Below are 13,145 nucleotides of genomic sequence, written 5' to 3'. Positions count from 1 at the left end.
GCTGGGCAAGGATCAAACAGGCATGCAGATGGCCTCACACTCCAAAGGAGTCTGTCCACATCCACAGGCTGTACAAGCTGAAAAGAATCCCACAACACTGGACAAGCAGTTGCCAAGGAGACATCGTCAGACATTGTCAATGTGGCATCCAAGTCGCCACGAATATGATCGATTTTCTCTGCAAAGTGTTGCGCAAACACGTCACAGCGGCTGACCATGTACTCCTCCTGTTCCACTAGAGGGGCCTAGTGGCCCTATATCATATAATCATCATATAATATTATGGTATTATTTGTACATACCAATTTTTTCACAATTTTGGCCACTAGTGTCAAGTTTAGTTTGTTACCTCCCTAAAGCTTGTTGCCCAGTGCGACTGCTGCCCTCTGCACCCCTTTAGCTACGCCACTGCTTGGGCCCCACTCCATAAAATACTTAGCACCATAGTTAATCCAGTACTGATTCTTAGAACACTGTGCTGCATGTATAACTGTGGGAATATAGGAAGAAAATGATCAAGGTTCAGCCATCAGACAAGGAAAGTATACAAATGAATCATTTCCCAACTTCTTAGAAATGCACTGAATTATGTCACTGTTTGCTTTGAATATTATGTCTTCAGTTATGTTCATACACCCACGGATAGCCTCCAAATGCAAAGAAGTTATTCACCTTTGTAAGAACTGCCTCACCACACGCCTGCCTGGAGATAAGAAAAGATAAAGTGATAAAGCGTTGGCTTGTGGCTGAAAAAGGAAAAGAGCATCAGCTCAGCCCATGCTGAAAGCACACTGACCAAGATCAAAAGCCTTGCTTCAAGTACACCAGAGGATTTACATAAAAACATAAGAAAAACACTGCTGGATCAGGCCAATGGCATTCTGTTTCTCACAGTGGCCTGCCTATTGCCTTTGGGAAACCCACAAGTAGGAGCAAAAGGCATCATTGCCCCCCTGCAGCTTTCAGAGGCATACTGCCACTGAATGCAGAGGTGGCTCTTGGCCACCATGACTAGCAGCCATTGGTAGACCTGTCCTCCATGAATTTGTTCCCTTGTAAAGTCATCCAAGTGAGTGGCCGCCACCACATCTTGTGGCAATGAATTCTACAGATTATATCATGTTGGCAACCTTCAGTCTCGAAAGACTATGGTATTGCGCTCTGGATGGTGGTTCTGGCACAGAGTCTAGTGTGGCTGAAAAGGCCGATTGGGGACTGACAGTCCCTTCCACACCGGGAGCAAGTGTAGTGTGTCCCTGGTCTGTCTCCCTGGCTATGGGCCTTCCTTCTTTGCCTCTTAGCCTCAGTCTGTTGGCCAAGTGTCTCTTCAAACTGGGAAAGGCCATGCTGCACAGCCTGCCTCCAAGCGGGCCGCTCAGAGGCCAGGGTTTCCCACTTGTTGAGGTCCACTCCTAAGGCCTTCAGATCCCTCTTGCAGATGTCCTTGTATTGCAGCTGTGGTCTACCTGTAGGGTGCTTTCCTTGCACAAGTTCTCCATAGAGGAGATCCTTTGGGATCCGGCCATCATCCATTCTCACGACATGACCGAGCCAACACAGGCGTCTCTGTTTCAGCAGTGCATACATGCTAGGATTCCAGCACGTTCCAGGACTGTGTTGTTTGGAACTTTGTCCTGCCAGGTGATGCCGAGAATGCGTTGGAGGCAATCTACAGATTAATTATGTGCTATGTGAAGAAGTGCCTCTTTTTGTCTATCCTAAATCTCTCACTAATCTGTTTCATTGGATAACCCCTGGTTCTAATATGGGGGGGGGAGGGAAATCCCTCTATGTTCATCCTCTCCAGACCATGCGAGAAGTAGGTTTTTGAATTTTTGTCATTTGAATGGTAGAATCTCTTTTCAAAGTCCTCTTCATTTCAAAAGCGGTTTGCTCTGAATATATTGAGCTGCTTCATATCAACTCAGACTACTGGTCCATCTAGGGTAGTGTTGACTACACTGAGGGGCAGTGACTCCCAGAATTTCAAACAGTGGTCTTTCCTAACCGTACCAGGAGATATGTAGATTGAACCCGAGACCTTCTCCATGATCATGGTCCATCTCCACAGCTATCACTAGAGGCTAGGGTTTTGGTTTTCTTTTTTAATTAACAAAAGTCCAAAGTCCCCCTGGCTATGTGGTACTAGTTGCCCCGTTCTTCAGACCAGGCCATCATTTACCAGGTATCCATGAAAACTAATTTCCATGAGCATGCTAACAGAGAGAAGTGGAGCTTGGCAAAATATGTATGGCTGTGAAATTTAAAAAATGCAATACAATGGATTACAGTAAAATATATTTGAAATCCCTTGAGTGAGAAGCATAACAAATAAACCATGATGACATTTTTGTTTATGTAAATCCATACAGCTGTAAAAGTCTTTCGGTTGGCTAATAAAGTGGGATCATCATCAGTTAAAAATATATAATGTACAGTATTCACAAAATCAATTACAGAATACATGTACTGAACTACCATCCTGAAACAGCTTAGGGGACACACATGCATGGAAGCAGGCTTCTGTGCAGTAATCCCTAGCTGGATGAGGAACTGCATGCATAACAAAATCAGGACCTTTGTACAAGCCTCCCCCCCCCCCCGGTCGCAATGAGCTGCCAGGGCAAGGCACACATAGCCCTGTACACTCCAAAATCACGTGGAGGGCTGAATTTGGTCTATCTGCCTGTTCCATTTCCATCAAATAGCGGATTGGTGTGATTTCTGATTCTTTGTGGTCCTAGTGCCTATATACAGTATGCTATGTCTGAGTTCAGAAACCATGTGCCTTTGCATTGCTGGGAAGCAAGAACAGGGAAGGGCTATTTGCCTTCATGCCCTGCATGTGGGATTCCCAGGGGCATCTGGAGGGCCACTGGGAGAAACAGGATACTAGATGTGATAGATTCTTGGTCTGATCCAACATGGTTTCTCCTTACATGAACGGGGTCACATATGCACCCTGTATACCCTTTCTAGGTGTATATATGTACATTTGTGTCAGGGACAAGGTCTGTAATGCTGCAATCCGATGCACAGTTCCATAGGAATGTGTCCTATTGAATTTACTGGGCCTTGCTTTTGAGCAGACATGGTAGGATTGCACTACTTATATAATGCAGGAACTATTTGAGTGTATATACTGTAATTTACATTTTTCTTCGTGTCATTTAAATTCTTTTTGGTTACATATTCCCCCTTTCTCTGAGTGGTGAGAAATTCCACGAACAATGCTACAGGATCTAATTTCTTTTGGTTGAGAGAGTACTAGAGATTTTTTGCATCTATGCAGGATTTACATTTTACAAACATACAAGCAGAGCATGCATAGAGGGGAAAGTACTTGAGAGAAGGGGTGGCATCAGGAGTTGGGCATGGGTCTGACCCCTGAAATCTATGGAGTGTTCACTGCTGCTGCCCACCTCCTTCCAACAAGTGTCCTGTGGTAGAAGAGGGTACACATGGCAAGTGTATGCGAAGGGCAAAACAGGTGCATTGTCTAGCAGTTAGCACTAGCCCTCCTGCCCTTGGTTTCCCTCTTCCCAATCCCACTGACTGAGATTGGAGGGATTTGGGGATTTGGTAGGTCTCTGCTGCTGCTACCAGCACCAAGGTGGGGAAGCCAGACAAGAAGAGGCCACCTTGCAGAACCTGTTTCCCTGGAATTCCCATTTACACAAAAGCTAAAACCAACAATAGCTAAGTTGGAGCAGTCTGAGAGGCCTGACACCCCACTCTGTCCTTAGTGAACTGAGACTAGGCAATTAAAAACTAGAAGTATGTTATTTAAAAGGTTGGGGAACACACAACAATGGATGGGGAAGGCAAGGGGAAAAAACAAAACAGGCATAGTTCAAATGGCAACCAGAGGATAAAAAGCAAGAAAGTGTGGTTGCTGACCCAAAATATGGGAAGAGAAAAATTGTTTTATCACTGAATATCACTGAATGCAAATTGCTGAATAACTTCCTATGCTTTGCTGCCTGCACTCTTCAGGAGAATAGGAGGGTGGTCTGGTTCTTGTCCTCCTACAAGGCATGAGTTGAGCCTTTCATTAAGTTGTGAAAATTGTACATCAATGATGAATCAGAGGCAACCACCCAGAGCACACCTGTGCATGAACTTAAACAGTCTAGGGCTGCTGATTCTTAAGGTAATCTAACTGGATGAATTAGGACCACTTGGGCATCCCGTCACACCCCTTTATCTAACCAGGTGGGCTTGGCTGCTCAGTTGATAGATACATGCCAATCTCAGCAGGACGGTTGGCCAGAATCCTTTGTTTGAGGGAAAACCAGCCATGAAGACACCCAATGCACATAAGATTTGTCTGGGGTGCTATGTGGCCCTTCTGTAATGGCACTGAATTCAAAAAAGACAAGGGCTATGGCAGGAGGAAGTTGCTGCATCCAAAAATAGGGGAAAGATCAGAGATTTTTACCACACCTCTGCATTGGACTCTGGCTTACCAGGACAGCAGCAGAGGCACCACACAATTCTGCATCCATATCACTTTAAATTTTCCATGTCCTACCCGCTTTGTGCCCACTTATCTGCTGGGAGTTTGTTTCCCACCTCTGCAATAATCTGCATCCTCCCAGGAGAGCCAACCAGACAGCACTCTTCTTTCAATGCCACTTTGGCTATAGCACAGAAGAGTATCTGTCTGCCCCACCCCAATAGTTTTCTTTAGCAGTCGGGCACCATTGTGGGGAGGGATAGTCCAAGTGCTCCTGCACATGGGAGATGGGGGCCCCAAGTACAAGCACCCTGGAACCTAGTGCTGACCCTGCTCAAGAGAAAATCCTCAAATGATTCTCCCTTTTGATTTAAATTTAATGGATTCATTAACTGATTAATTTGTTCAAAGCGATTTCAATTTAATTTAATAGCTTGACAGACCTAAGGGAGGTATTTTTATGAACATTCCCAGGAGTTCTACTGCTGTTTGGTTGATAAAGTTTCCTTTCTTGGTGGTTGGCTTTCAGAGTGGAAACCAGACCCTGTGCTCTATCATCCTGAGCCACCGTCAAGGCCCATCAATAATAAACTACGACGATGAGAACGGGAAGACCTGCCTTCACATTGCCGCTGCCGCAGGATACAGCGACATCATCAGTGAGCTGGCTAAGATCCCAGAATGCAACCTGCAGGCCATGGATGTGGATGACAGGTGACCATGGAAACCAACTGAAAAGAACTGCAGAGCGCTGGCTGGGGCCCTCATTGTTTTGACCTACAGTCAAGGGTGTTTTGCTGCTTTCTGCTGAATTGTGGCTTCTAATGAAATGATACTCTCTCCCCACGTCTCCTTCTTGCTCAGCAACTTACCAAATGGGTCCCTTAACCTTTATTGTTCTAGCTAGTGCCTATGTGAGGCCAAATTTAGTGTTATTCAGGGGGGTTTCTTAGAATTGTGTTCACTTAAATGTTAATCTCAGTTTAATTTAATTCTGGCACAGAGCCCCCTGGGATCCGTTCTGTGATTTATGAAGTCCTGTGAAAGAAGAAAGTGCCTCTCCAGCATTTGGGATTAGAGGGAAAGGTTTACAGGAAAGAAGACATGATTTCTAGGTAGCTTTGGGCCCCAGCTGAAATTAAGGTCTGATGTCTACAGAAGGGAAGCTTATAGCAGGCGAGCATCCATGTTGAAAGGAAACCTTCAAGATGCACAAGGATGTTTTTGTACTTTTTGGAACAACTGAATAGCATGGGCCAAAATAATGTAACCTCGGTTTTATGAGGTGAAACGAACTAAAGCCCAAACAGGTTCAGTCAACAGGTGCTTGTTGTTGCTGGTTTGCAGGAGCTAAGCAGGCACAGACCTGGTCATTCCATGGTTGGGAAACCATTGGGAACCCCCGTAAGACTAGAGTAGAGAGATAATAAATAAGGCTTTTTAAAAGATCAAGCTAGTAACTTCATACATACTGTGTTTGAAATTTTGCAATCTCACAGACAAATGTGAAGACTGATTTTGCTTCTCACCAGCTCCTGGAAATCTTATGTGATCATGGGCACAATCCTAACCCCTTATGTCAGTGCTTTCCAGCACTGGCATAGTGGTGCCAATGGGATGTGTGCTGCATTCTGCAGTTGGGTGTCACTCACAGAGGCCTCCTCAAAGTAGGGGAATGTGTGTTCCCTTACCTCAGAGCTGCATTGCCCTTATGTCAGTGCTGGAAAGCACTGACAGAAGGGGTTAGGATTGTGCCTATGTCTTATAAAAGGGAGGGAGTGCATCACAACAGGGTCCATCCTAGATTTTGAGGGTCCTTGACACATTATGCCCCATGGACAGTCTCCTACCTGTGTGAGCCCTGAGAAAGTCTCACTGCCAGCAACATGCAAACAGCACAATCCTATGCATGTTTTCTTAGAAGTAAGCCCTATTGTGTTCAGTTGGGCTTACTCCAAGGAACGTTTGCAAAGGATTACAGCCAATGACCACAAAGTTGCACTCAGGTAACAGCAGCAAGAGACAAGATTGTGGCTCAGGGTCAATATTGCATTCAGTAGCATTACCAGAGGGAAGATCACAGTGATAGGTTTTGCTGGCACTCAATGCCCTGTGTAAGTCCCCCTCACCTTTGGAGCCATTCAGGGTGGTGAGAGCAACACCAAGATGTCTCCACGTTGCTCTCGCCACCCAGAATGGTTCTGAATGCAAGTGGGAGGGGCCGCTTACACAGCGCTTTGAAGCGTCTGCAAAATCTCAGTGTGATCTCCCCTCTGGTAATGCTACTGAACCCAATACTGACCCTGAACCACAATCTTGTCACTTGCTTCCGATGTGTCATAGTTAGAGGTGGGTTTTTCAGAGATAACAAAATAAAAATACATAACACCACTTTCTGCACTCCTAACTGTGGACAACACTAAAATCTAGTGGCAGACCTCCCATTCATTCTATGAGGCAAATGCCCCAGGCACGGAGCTTCACGCACCTTTAGGACCCCATGTAAGTTTTTCCGAGGCTCCCAACGGGGTTGGAAACTGTGCTTCCGGTTTTCCAGAAGCACAGTTTAAAGCATCTGGGAACCTCAGAGAGGCTTCCCTGATGCATCCTGGAGTCGCGCAAGGTTCCGTGCTCTCCAGGTAAGTGGAAGAGGCAGATTTGCACATGGGGGTGGTGACATCCCACGGGGGGCGCCATCACAGACCTTTGCCTCGGGGCACAGGACTAGGGAGGTGCGCCACTGCTAAAAGCCATGAAAAGATAAAACCGTTTTCACCCACCTCTAGACACTGCATTCAAATGAAAACGTGTGCCATGCCCATGAACTTCCACTGTAGTTTCACCATCTCGGTTCTTTCTATGAATTTTGCCTGAATTTAAACAGCAAAAGGTGATTAAATATGTTTCTTTTTCACCTTCTAGGACACCTTTGCACTGGGCTGCAGCAGCAGGGAAGACCGACTGCGTAAAGACCTTGCTGCAGCTGGGAGTAGATAGCTGCTCAAGGGACATCAATGAGAACACCCCGCTGACATATGCTATGTACTGTGGGCACACAGCATGCATCAAGCTGCTGTCTCAAGAAAACAGGTAAAAGACGTTTTGCCCCTTGACTTATACTTTCTCCTCACAGCAAACTATGAAACTGAACAAAGGTGACTTTTAGTGAAACTTATCAGGCAGACCTGCCCTATGATTTCCACTGTTTTTACACACAAAACATACAATTGCTACTAGAGCTATGCTGAACCATAGCTTCTATTTTTTCAGTGAGGAACAACCATTTCTGTTAAATAAAACTTTTCCCCTGAAAAACATTCTGATTGTGTGAATAGTCACCTTTTCAGAATAGTCAGTCCTGCTTATTAACACCATGATTTCCTCTGACTTCTGCTTCTTCCTTTATTATTCATATTAGCCATTTTCAACCACTGTGCCGTGGTGCACTGGTGTGCCATGAATGGTCTGCAGGTGTGCTGTGGGAGTTTTTGGGAGGGTCATTTATTAGCAGGGCCTTTGGGGGATGTGAGCCGCCCACCAGCAGCATGGTGTGCCTTGTCAATTGTCAAAAAACTGATGGTGTGCCTTGACAATTTTAGTACCTTGTCAGTGTGACATGAGAAAAAAAAGGCTGAAAATCACTGATTCATATGGTTGACCCCACCCAAGTGCAGTGAATGGGTTGGTGTCACAATGCTACACAGTTAATCATAATTGGCTACTTGATGAAGTCAGTGAAAGTGAGGGCAATGCAAATAAAGAAGTGAACATTTCTGCAAGGGAAGCAGGAAAATCTTCAAAAAGCTTCTCAGTAGCCAAAAATTCTCACCCACGGGGGGAAAAATGTGAGTAGCTTTAGTTCAGCTCTCTTCATTACATGTTTGTACATGGGATCCAGGTGTAATTTGTCTGGGAACATTCCATCTCCTGAGGCTCCAAGTCTGTGGCTGGAAATCTGATTCCCATCCCTGCACTTCCAGCTAGTTTGTCTGTTGCCAGGACTGAGTCAAATGCTGTTGCATATTATAGTTGATCAGATTTGCTTCGTGATTAACAATGAAACACGCTCCATCCCAGAGCTATTTTGAGAACTATTTTCATTTTTGACTGTTGTTTTAAGAGAATGAGTGACTTCTCACTGTGACATTCAGGGTGCAATCCTAACCAACTTTCCAGCATCAAGGTTACCTTTGATATGAAACAAATATTCCCTTACCTTGAGGAGAGCTCCGTGACTGCCACCCAACTGCAGGATGCAGCACATGTCCCATTGGCACAGCTATGTCAGCACTGGAAAGTTGGTTAGGATTTGGCCCTTAAGATTAGAAGAACGTCATAGCTCTATAAAAAAAATGTAAGTGGTGAACATGAACAAAGCTACCTTCCTTCCACATCAATGCCACACCTTGCCACAGAGTTTTGCTCAAGTTTATAAATTTGTACTTGAACTTTCCTCTGCTTATCTTTTTTTTAAATAAACAGCAAAGAGCTCTCTCTTTTGCAGCAAAGCCTGAAGCACTTGCAGCAAAAAGCAAAAAAAAAAAAAAAAAAAGACACACTTCAAGCAAAAAGGAAAGATGGGCAGCACCATAAATGTGCAGAGAAGCAGAGTGAGAGAGACTCAAACTCAGCACTGGCATAATGGGAAGGCCAAGTCATACCTGCTCACCTCTATGTGGTAGCAGAGGTGGTGCAGGTCAGCTGATACATTTGCACTGCTACTGCCATTGGTTCCATTAGCCGATGGGGAGGGAAAAGAAGGATCTGCTAGGTGACTCTTGGCACAGGCATCTGCTCTTCTTTCCCCCACTCTTCCTATGCACCTAAGGGCTTTCTCCCACAGGCCCCTGCAGTGATGCAGAGGACTTTGGGAGAAAACCTGTTGGCCAGTGGGTAGGAAAGGAGATGCCAGAGGACTCTGCAGCAGCATCTGCAGCACTTCTTATTGCCGTCCCAAAATAGGAGAAACTACCAGGATGTGAAGGTCCAGTGCAGCTTGACTTGAATCTAGTCCTGAGTCACCGCCCCCCTGCGACTTGACTTGAAAACGAGTCATAACGGGGGCACTTTCCAAGTTCATTGGTGCGCGACTCAAGTCGTCAGAGTGGAATGTGAGTCATGAGTCAGGGGGCCCTTGATATGAGTGTTTTTCCAAGTCTTCCACTCATGCGACTTACAAGTCAACGAGTCAGCAAAATACACGCATTTTCATAACTTAAGTCTGATCATCCGAGTCAAGTTCCCAACCCTGAAAACTGCCCCCCAAGTGCCCCCCCCACTGACCTTGGAGCAGGGGTCTGGTCCAGTACAAACTGTATGTTTGTACTGAAACAGAATGTTTAATATACTGGTCAAAACGCTGCAAGAAAATGTCTTTTACAGGGGCAACAATTACAAGCTCTACTATTTCAAAAAGTGTCAGTCCTGAGGAAGACATGTTGTGAAAACACACAAATAAAATATTTCAACCAAAATACTCTCTTTCTGGAACCATTTCTTGGTTTATCTGCCTCTATCTTTTCTGTTGCACCTGACGCAATGTTGCCGCCGGGAATAGCTTGTAGCTCCCCGCCACCTGAATCTCCCCACATTTTGTCACCCCCTCAAGCATGAGCATGAGCATGTGCACTCCAATAGACAAGTGGAGGGGCGGGACACAGCCCTTCCCTTCCGTTCCCTTCTTTCAAGCTGTTCTCGTCCCACAACCTCTGTCCTCTAGGACAGGGATGGGCAAACATTTTGGCAGGAAGGCCACATCATCTCTCTGACACTGTGTCAGGGGTTTGAGAAAAAAAGAATTAAATTTACAATTTCAAATTTGAATAAATTTACATAAATGAATGAATATAAGAGATGGAGCTTATATGAATGAATGAATTTTACTGAGCTTATTTCTAATACGCATGAGAACTATAATATAGGAATGCAGAACCACATGAGAACTATTAACTGTTTGCCACACACATCTTGCACAGTGAAAACATACAGACCAAGACAGAAACACATGGAGACATAAGTTGTTCAGAGGCAATCAGAGGGGGTTAAATTAATGCCCAGGGAAAAGCAGAAAGCACATGGAGGCCAGAAGTGAGACCAGACCAGAAAGATCCATCTGAAATGTTGTGTGGTTCTTGAAAGAGAGAACCTTCTATGATTGTAAAAATCCCCTCGAGGGACTTAGAAATGCCTGCCTATGTAAACCGCCTTGAATAAAGTCAGAGAAGTAATCCGATGACCAGAAAGGCTGTATATAAATACCTAGTTGTTATTGTTATTTATCATCATCATCATCATCCTTATTAAAAGGCCTTGCTCTAACTCATCCTACAGCAGTTGCGGGCCAGTGTGGGCTGCAACAGTCTCTGATGGGCCAGAGGCTCATTGGAGACCAGGAACTCCCTGAGGGCTAGATTGGGGAACCCGAAGGCCACAAATTGTCCCTAGGCCGGGGTTTGTGCACCCCTGCTCTAGGACCTAGGCTACTTCTGTGTAAATGAGGAGGAGGAGTAGAGTGTTCTTGGGAAACACTTAAAACATGTTGCCTCACTCTCTCCACTGGGTTCTTTCATAAGAACCAATTAAAAAATTGTTCTAGATGCAAGATGCAGCAGTCGCACAAGTGCTTTCCTACGTGGCTGGCTGAGGTACATTTTGAATTCTCTGTGCACTTCTTTGTGCAACTTGAATAAGCATTCGAATGTAGATGATCACCTATAAAAATAGAAATTTAGCATATTTTCCCCAGTTTTCTGAATGACACTTTTCCCTTCCCCAGTTAATGATTAGCATTATTTCCTGTGAAGTGCAAGACTGGAAATACTTAAGCCACTTTTCCGATAAAACTACAACAAATTACACTTCCTGTAAAGAGTTACCAGAAGTTCTTTGCTTCACTTAGAGAAACCTCTTCTCTAACAGCTGCTGCAACCACATTGTCACAACCTATGACACTGATTTAGTTTCTTTTTTAAAAAAAAAAAAAAAATCAAACTAAAAACACCCAGTGCTAAAGGGGTGCAAATCTGGTCCTACTGATGCTGATGCTTGCCAGTTGCAATCTAATCAATTCTATATCAGATACAAAAAAAAATGTCTGATTGTCACTAGCTCTAACTCTATCTGGGCTTTTAGATTCATCTTTGAATGACACTTTATTTGTTAAGACAAGAGCTTTTAAAATAAACATTTTAAACATTGCATTAATGTTTAAAAACATTAAACTTTCCAAACCCCGACCCCGAGGGCTGGATCTGGGGTTTGGAGTAACCCTTCTGCCCTGTGAGTGGCGCTTACCGTTCTGCTATGTTGCTCCATGACTTCCAGCTAGATCAGGGGACAGAGACGCTCTGGGTAGTCGTGTATGCCCAGACATCCAGTTGTGCAGCCTTCTGGGATGCTGGTCAACAGACGTGACTGCCCAGAGCAACCCTGTCCCATGATCTAACTGGAAGTCATGCAGTGACATGGTGAAACAGTAAGTTCTGGTCCGAACGAGAATAATTTTCTGTTATGCAGTGGTTGCAAGTTTGGTGGCCGCTGATATAGATTATAAAAGGGTGGCATTTTTCTCACTATGGATTTTTTTTTAATTCCTTAAGACCTGAGCTGGTTCATCAAGTTTCCTCCCAGAGCAAAGACTTCCTGAAGAAGGAAGGCAGATTCAGTATGCTTAACCAAATCTTCTGCAAAAAGAAAAAGCAAGACTGGAAGGCAAACCAAAAAGACAAAAACAGAGACAGATCTCAGAGGGAAGAGACCTCAGAGGTGGATGACATTATCACCACATTTGACTGCATCATGGACGCCAGCTGCAAAGGGTCACCTGAGGAGTGTGCCACAGCCATTAAAAGAAGAAGTACAGACACCAAGAAGTACCTCATTTCAGAAAATAACTCACCAGTCTGCAGTGTCCTTCCACCAATAAGAACACAGAGTCTCCCACCCATTACTGTGGGCCATTCTTTTTTAGCTACTCGTCACCCAACAACGTCTTGCATGGGTTGTTTGAGTACCGACACCCACAGTTTTGCACACTGTTCTCAAAAAAGCCGGAGTGAACATGATTTGTCAGATCAAAGGGGCAGCCGACAAATGTTGGACAATCCATGGAAAAGGGACACTAACCAAATACTCACTTGTAAAGTCTGGACGACAATGCTTTCTGATAATAAACTGATTGATGGATTATTTCCAGAAAGATCTAGTCATGTACTATTGTGCCCTCCCCATCTCCCGCACCTGCCTAGCTCTCCAACAGGTAATTTTTTTCACTCTGTATATTCACTGTGATGCAAGGAAGTGGTACATGTACCATTAAAAGACTTGCAGGCTGTAGTCAGAACTGCTGTCTTTGTGGCAGTTTCCATGCTGAAGAGACAAGCCCATAATAAACTAAAAAGGAACTTCTTCAAAAAAGGAACCGTTATGATGAAGTAAACCTTCAATTATATACTCAGTTCTCTACCACATATGCATGTCCCTTCTTTGACTGTAAAAATTCACTGTCTTTGGCTAGCCATAATATTACTTCTCTATTCCTGTTTCTGCATACAGTGCCCTCTACCTTCTGAATATTTATGTATTCTCTCTCTCTTTCCCTTTTTATCTAAACTGTGTTTATTGTAAAACAAGCTTCTTTTAATTGCTGATTAATTGTTCTCCAGTTTGTGATCCTCCTAGTTCTTTA

General features: G+C 44.4%; 1 protein-coding gene across 1 annotated transcript in view; it reads left to right on the top strand.

Annotated features, from left to right (window-relative positions):
• ANKRD55 (ankyrin repeat domain 55) overlaps positions 1 to 13,145 on the top strand; it is a 49,951-nt gene that overhangs the window by 23,352 nt on the left and 13,454 nt on the right. Inside the window, exons 7-9 of the mRNA XM_066618131.1 lie at positions 4,989 to 5,173; positions 7,382 to 7,549; positions 12,058 to 12,716. Coding sequence (XP_066474228.1) covers positions 4,989 to 5,173; positions 7,382 to 7,549; positions 12,058 to 12,716 — 1,012 coding nt within the window. The remainder of the gene's footprint in view (positions 1 to 4,988; positions 5,174 to 7,381; positions 7,550 to 12,057; positions 12,717 to 13,145) is intronic.

Source organism: Tiliqua scincoides, chromosome 2 (genome assembly GCF_035046505.1).
Source record: "Tiliqua scincoides isolate rTilSci1 chromosome 2, rTilSci1.hap2, whole genome shotgun sequence".
Lineage (NCBI taxonomy): Eukaryota > Metazoa > Chordata > Lepidosauria > Squamata > Scincidae > Tiliqua > Tiliqua scincoides.
Note: the sequence above shows the minus strand (reverse complement) of the source record. Positions and strands in the feature narration are given on the sequence as shown.